Consider the following 7,500-nt stretch of genomic DNA (forward strand, 5'->3'; position numbering starts at 1 on the left):
CACTCTTCCGTCTTTCACTCTTCCATACACTCTTCTGTCATTCACTCTTCCATACACTCTTCTGTCTTTCACTCTTCCATACACTCTTCCCTGTCATTCACTCTTCCGTCTTTCACTCTTCCATACACTCTTCCCTGTCATTCACTCTTCCATACACTCTTCCGTCTTTCACTCTTCCATACACTCTTCCGTCTTTCACTCTTCCATACACTCTTCCCTGTCTTTCACTCTTCCCTGTTCTTCATCTCTTCCATACACTCTTCCCTGTCTTTCATCTCTTCCATACACTCTTCCCTGTCTTTCATCTCTTCCATACACTCTTCCCTGTCTTTCATCTCTTCCATACACTCTTCCCTGTCTTTCACTCTTCCATACACTCTTCCCTGTCTTTCACTCTTCCATACACTCTTCCCTGTCATTCACTCTTCCATACTACCCTCCCTTCTTTCACTCTTCCATACACTCTTCCCTGTCCTTCACACTTCCATACACTCTTCCGTCTTTCACTCTTCCATACACTGTTCCCTGTCATTCACTCTTCCATACACTCTTCCGTCTTTCACTCTTCCATACACTCTTCCCTGTCATTCACTCTTCCATACTATCCTCCCTTCTTTCACTCTTCCATACACTCTTCCCTTCTTTCACTCTTCCCTGTCATTCACTCTTCCATACTATCCTCCCTTCTTTCACTCTTCCATAAATTCTTCTCTCTCTCGCATTATCTCTTCCATCTCACTTTTCTTCCAAGGTTCAAGTGTTCCTCAGCATATGGCACCGTCTCACCCTCTCTACAGTCAGCTCAAAAGTTATCGTCACCCATAGATTTGATGATACGGGAGTGGGTGGTGAAGAGAGTCAAGAGTTAGTGTTATTTTTCCACTGGTCTGCTGTCTGTCTATCTATCCACCTATTTATCTATCTATATATCTATCTGTCTATCTATATATCTATTTATACGTCTATCTATCTATCTATCTGCTGTCTATCTGTCTATTCATCTACTTGCTCCCTTTCCTCCCTGGCGCATCACATCAGAGAGAATCATCTATGGCCAGAGAACCATACCAAGCCTCTCTCAGCTTAGAATTATTAGGCAGAGAATCATATCAAGCCTCTCTCAGCTTAGAATTATTGAAGAGAGAATCACCTATGGCCAGAGAATCATACTAAGCCTCTCTCAGCTTAGGAATATTAGCCAGCAGAGGAAGGTGACAAGCAGAAGAGGTGAAATATTAGGCGAACTTTTGTATCTATGGCCAAAGAATCATATCACGCCTCTCTCAGCTTAGAATTATTGAATCGAGAATCACCTATGGCCAGAGAATCATGTCAAGCCTCTCTCAGTTTAGGAATATTAGCCAGAAGAGGAAGGTGACAAGAAGAGGAGGTGAAATAGGCGAGAAACATACCAAGCCTCCCTCAGCTTAGGAATATTAGCCAGCAGAGGAAAGTGACAGGTAGAAAAGGCGAAATATTAGGCAAACTTTTCGTACCCCCTGCGCCTTACGTAAGTGGATTTCCTAACCCTGCCTTACACAACACCACTTAAGGCCTAGGCCACTTATAAAAGGGTCAATTCTCTCTCCCTACTCATTTCCACATCGATCGTCAAAGAGGTATGCATTCCGTGAGATTACCGTTGAATATACACCTTAATTTCGGATATAAGGCGTGTGTGTGTGCGTGTGTGTGTGTGTGTGTGTGTGTGTGTGTGTGTGTGTGTGTCTACCCAACTACCTAAGGAATCTTACAAATAAAACACCATCCTCTCCTCCAGTACTACCCACACAAGATGCGTGTTCTGTTGGTGTTTGTCTGCCTCACCGCCACTCTCGCCAGCGCGGAGGTCATTTTACCCGGCAAGTGTCCCCAGTTCGTACCCAAGACCGACTTTGATGTGACGCAGGTGAGTGGACAGGTGTGGGGGAATAATTACAGGGGAGTCTCTCTCTCTCTCTCTCTCTCTCTCTCTCTCCACACCTTAAACCAAATTAGGGACGTGCCTGATACGGTGATGGTTGTATTCTGTCTTCTTGGGGATATATTACGTGTGTTATCCTTGTCATTAACGGGTATAAATTCCGTTTCTCCTCTGCACCCATTCGGCCGAAATTACAGTTAGGGACCTTGATAGGGATTTGATTGTTGTGGGTTTTGTTCTAGGGGAAGGTTTAGACTCAGCAGAAATCAGCAGCCACTTTTTATTACCCTCGTGTAATGGGAAGACAAAAATCTAATCTTTTTTTCTTGTTTCTTCTCCTCCTCCTCCTCCTCCTCTTCCCTCTCCCCCTCCTCCTCTTCCTCCTCCTTATCCCCCACCACCAACTCTTCCTCCTCCTCCTCCTCCCGCCTCCTCTCCCTCCTCCTCCTCCTCCTCCTCTTCCTCAGTACCTGGGCACGTGGCGGGAGATTCTACGCTTCGACACGCGCTACGAGAACGGTCAGCGATGCAACTACGCTGAGTATACTGACAATGGTGAGGATGAGGCTTTGTATTACTACTACTGTTGCTATTATTACTACTACTACTACTATTAATATTAATACTACTATTACTATTACTACTACTACTATTAGTACTACTACTACTACTACTATTACTACTACTATTACTGCTGCTACTACTACTACTATTACTACTACTACAACTACTACTACTACTATTACTACTACTGCTACAACTATTACTACTACTGTTACCACTACTACTGCTACTACTACTACTACTAACATATTAAGATTCTTTATAATATTACCAAACTCAATAAATAAATAGACAAACAGACAGACAGACAGACAGATAGATACACAATAGACACTCATATATTCCTCCTTCCTGCACAGGCGACGGTACGGTAGGTGTGCACAACGCTGGGTATGATGCCGACGGAACATACACTGAGATATTCGGGTATGTCGAGCCCTCTGATATACCCGGGGCCCTGCTGCTGCACCTGGATGGCGGTACGTGGATGGATGGATGGATAGATGGATGGATGGATGGATGGATGGATAGATGGATGGATGGATGGATGAACGAATGAATGAATGAATGGTTAATTGGTTGGATGGATGGATGGATGAGTGAGTGGGTGGGTGGATGGATAGATGGATGGATGGGTGGATGGATGGATGGATGGATGGATGAATGAATGGTTGGTTGGTTGGTTGGGTGGGTGGGTGGGTGGGTGGGTGGGTGGATGGATGGATGGATGGATGGATGGATGGGTGGATGGATGGATGGATGGATGGATGGATGGATGGGTGGGTGAGTGGGTGGATGGATGGATGAATGAATGAATGAATGGTTGGTTGGTTGGTTGGTTGGGTGGGTGGGTGGATGGATGGATGGATGGATGGATGGATGGATGGTTGGGTGGCTGGGTGGATGGATGGATAGGTTTGTGGGTGGATGAATGGGTAGTTACTTGTATGCATGGGTGGATGGATAGATGGATGGACGGATCTATCCTGTACTAAGCACACCCAATCCGACCCAACCCACTCTAACCCAACCCAACCCAACCCACTCTAACCTCATCTCATTCTAACCCAACCCAACCCACATTAACCCACTCTAGCCCAACCCACCCCATCATAACCTGGCCTAACCCAACCCAACCCACTCTAACCTAACCTAATCCAACCCAACATAACCCAACCCACCTTAACCTCATCCAACCCAACCCAACCCACCCTAACCTCACCCAACTCAACACAACCCACTCTAACCTAACCCATTCTAACCCAACCCAGCCCAACCCCTTCTAACCCCACCCTGCTCTCTTCTACAGTGCCTTTCGTGGGAGACTACAACGTCCTTGACACCGACTACGTGACCTACGCCGCCGTCTTCTCCTGCGGCGATGTCCTCGAACTAGGACACGTGGAGCAGGCCTGGGTGCTAGCTAGGGACTCCCATTTATCCCAGGAAGATCTAGAAGCGGCCCTAGACGCCTTTACTAGATGGGGGATTGACACGGATCAGTTTACAAAGACGGATCAGGAGAACTGCGTCTTCGCCTAGAGGGTTTGTTTTGATGGGGTGGTTATTCGCACCTTTGTTTACATTCTGGTGGTTATTTGCACCCACACGTGATTTTATTTACAAAGCTATCTATTCTCTGTCTGTCTCTTTTTCTCTGTTTTATTCTCTCTCTCTCTCTCTCACACACACACACACACACACACACACACACACACACACACACACACACAGCAAGTATCCACCATTTTCCCTTACCACACTGCATAGTCATTATTAATACACTTAATATAATCTGTGAGAGTTTTGGAAATATCTAAACATATGAAATACAATAATAATAATAATAATAATAATAATAATAATGATAATAATAATAATAATAATAATAATAATAATAATAATAATAATAATAATAATAATAATAATAATAATAATAATATCTTCATTTACCCCTAAATATTTCACGGAGTAGTCACCAAAATGAAAAAAAATAAGAAGCAAAAATACAAATAAAAATACTACTAATAATAATAACAATATCAACAATAATAAAAATATCATAATAATAAAAATAAACAGGAACAAAAACGGCATTCAAAGCACAGATAAACACATAACCAGAGGGAATAATGATATAAAATAATAATACAACAATATAATTAAAGAATAAAGAAGACTGACGAAGAGAGTGTATGTGAGTGAGGTGGAGGGGGAAAGAGGGAGGGGGAGGCCGAGGATGAGATGGAGAGATGGGGTGGAGAGGTATATGAGAGAGGGGGGTGTGAGTTGGGAGCAGGGCAGTGAAATGGCGGGGGACAGGGCGACTTGGAGGCGATTTGTTTGTGGCCACCCCAAACGGGATTGAGGCGTCTGGCAATAGATAGATAGATAGATAGAATAAAAGAATAATAAAAATAAAATAGAACACAATAGAATAACAAAGCAGAAAAATAAAATAATGAAATAACAGAATATTGATAAAAATTTAAATATAATAAAAGAAAGAATAAAAAGAATAATAAAATAGATTAATAAAATAGATTCAAATAATAAGGTAAAAATAGAATAATAAGATAATAATAAAATACAATAAAATAAAGGAATAAAATAACAAAGCTGAATAATACAACAATAAGACAGAATAAAATAATGAAAAGAATAATAAAATAATTAAAAAAAACATTAAAACACAATAATACAATACAATAAAACAAACCAATTAATGAAACAATGAAGAATACATTACCCCTCCTTTATTAAGCTGACTGGGGATAATAAATTCCATGTTTTAATAATAAAGAGGATTTTATCAGTAATTTATCAGTTATTCATTTACCTTTATGCAAACTCGCTGATGAGAGAGAGAGAGAGAGAGAGAGAGAGAGAGAGAGAGAGAGAGAAAGAAAGAGAGAGAGAGCGAGAGAGAGAGAGAGTCCATCTTCGTGCTCCCTCTCCCGTACATTGTGCTGGTATGTGGAGTATGTAATTAAGGGTGATATAGAGCGAGCAGACCCATCGATTTCATGCAAAGGGTGACTATTAAAACACAGACTTATTGAGTGAGTGGATGGTCGTCAAGAATGGGCGGTATATAGAGGGTGGAGGGTGGAAGAGGCATAAATTTGGGGAACTGATAGATGAGGGAATTCTCTCTCTCTCTCTCTCTCTCTCTCTCTCTCTCTCTCTCTCTCTCTCTCTCTCTCTCCCTGTGTGTGTGTGTGTGTGTGTGTGTGTGTGTGCCTCTCTCTCTACCTACATATCTGTCCATCCATCCATCTAAATGTATATCTATCAGTCTAGCTATCTATCTATCTGTCCATCTATCTATCTACCTTATCCCTTATTCACTTCACACTTTCCTCCCTGACGCATCACATCAAAGAGAATCATCTATGGCCAGAGAAACATACCTAGCCTCCCTAACACCTTTTCCTAAGCGATTTATTTTGCTTATTACGCCTTCCTCGACTATTCTGGGTTGCATACATTCTTCCAACCCTAACACCTTTTCCTAAGCGATTTATTTTGCTTATTACACCTTACTCGAATATTCTGGGCTGCACAAATTCTTCCAACCCTAACATCTTTTCCTAAGCGATTTATTTTGCTTATTACACCTTCCTTGCCTATTCTCTGCTGCATAAATCTTGCCACTATCGCCATACTCTGCATAAATAACGTACGGAACTTCCCCAACACATTCTCCTGTGCTATTTATTTTATATCTATGGCCTAACATACCAAGCCTTGCATCCTTTCCATAGCACTTCTTCGTGACTAGCATCATATTCTGGTGTTAATCTCTACTCCTTTCACTTTAACTTGGCCCAGATTTTCGTCCTTTTGCAGCTTATTTCACGTAGCTCAGTGGCAGAATAAGACAATGCTACGGCTCTACATCCATTCCACAGCACTTCTTCGTGACTAGCACCATTACCTGTTAATTTTACGCCAAGTTAAAGTGAATGGCGTATTGGAAGAGAGGAGGAGGCTGCCTCAAGGAAGGTGCGGACGCGAATGTAGCGAGTAGAGCAGCTTTAAGGCGATGAGAGAGAGAGAGAGAGAGAGAGAGAGAGAGAGAGAGAGAGAGAGAGAGAGAGAGAGAGAGAGACCCCTATTTGCCCAACCATCCGATTATAACAAGAGATGAGAGAGAGAGAGAGAGAGAGAGAGAGAGAGAGAGAGAGAGAGAGAGAGAGAGAGAGACAGACAGACAGACAGACAGACAGAGACAGAGACAGAGACAGAGTGAATGACCCTCACCTCACATCGTAGATAATGTAGTCTTTCACATCCTGAAAAAAGTATAAGAAAAGAAGTTAGCAAAATAATGTAGTTATAATAATAATAATAATAATAATGATAATAATAACAATAAATTAATAATAATAATAATATACTACTACTACAACTACTACTACTACTAATAATAATAATGAAGTATCCCCGCAACTGAAAGGGTTAAAGAAAACGGAGGTGTGCTGAGGGAAAAGATTGGCCTGGAAGAAAATGGAGATATATATTATAGTGTGACCTTGCCCGCCTTTCAGATGCTATTAGAGAGAGAGAGAGAGAGAGAGAGAGAGAGAGAGAGTTTCACCTGTTACACGATCTCTCTCTCTCTCACACACACACACACACACACACACACACACACACACGATATTCCTTTAGACAGACCAAGAAAAAAAAAACACCTTAAAAACAACAGGAAAACGTGAGGCGTGTTTGCAATAAGCTTCACATAAGAAAATGCTCCTTCCTTCCTGCCTTCCTTTAGTTTCCTTCAATCCTTCCTTTACTTTTGTTCCCTTCCTTCCTTCCTTTCTTCTTTCCTGCCTTCCTTCCTTCCTGCCTTCCTTCCTTCTTTCCTTTCTTCCTTCTTTCCCGCCTTCCTTCCTTTCTTTTCCTGCCTTCATTCCTTCCTTCTTTCCTTCCTTCCTTTCTTCCTTTGGTTTCCTTCAATCCTTCCTTTACTTTCGTTCGTTCGTTCCTTCCTTTTCCTTCCC

At 42.0% G+C, this 7,500-nt stretch overlaps 1 protein-coding gene across 1 annotated transcript; it reads left to right on the plus strand.

Moving 5' to 3' along the window:
• The first annotated feature begins 1,795 nt into the window (after positions 1 to 1,795).
• Positions 1,796 to 4,030, plus strand: LOC145409089 (apolipoprotein D-like). The gene is made up of 4 exons (XM_080279634.1): positions 1,796 to 1,909; positions 2,392 to 2,479; positions 2,848 to 2,967; positions 3,798 to 4,030. The coding sequence occupies exons 1-4, from the start codon at positions 1,796 to 1,798 to the stop codon at positions 4,028 to 4,030; spliced, it is 555 nt and encodes a 184-aa protein (XP_080135760.1).
• Positions 4,031 to 7,500: the final 3,470 nt, after the last annotated feature.

The sequence above is a fragment of the Coenobita brevimanus genome, chromosome 79, assembly GCF_032717465.1.
Source record: "Coenobita brevimanus isolate Jiangsu-jjx chromosome 79, ASM3271746v2, whole genome shotgun sequence".
NCBI lineage: Eukaryota > Metazoa > Arthropoda > Malacostraca > Decapoda > Coenobitidae > Coenobita > Coenobita brevimanus.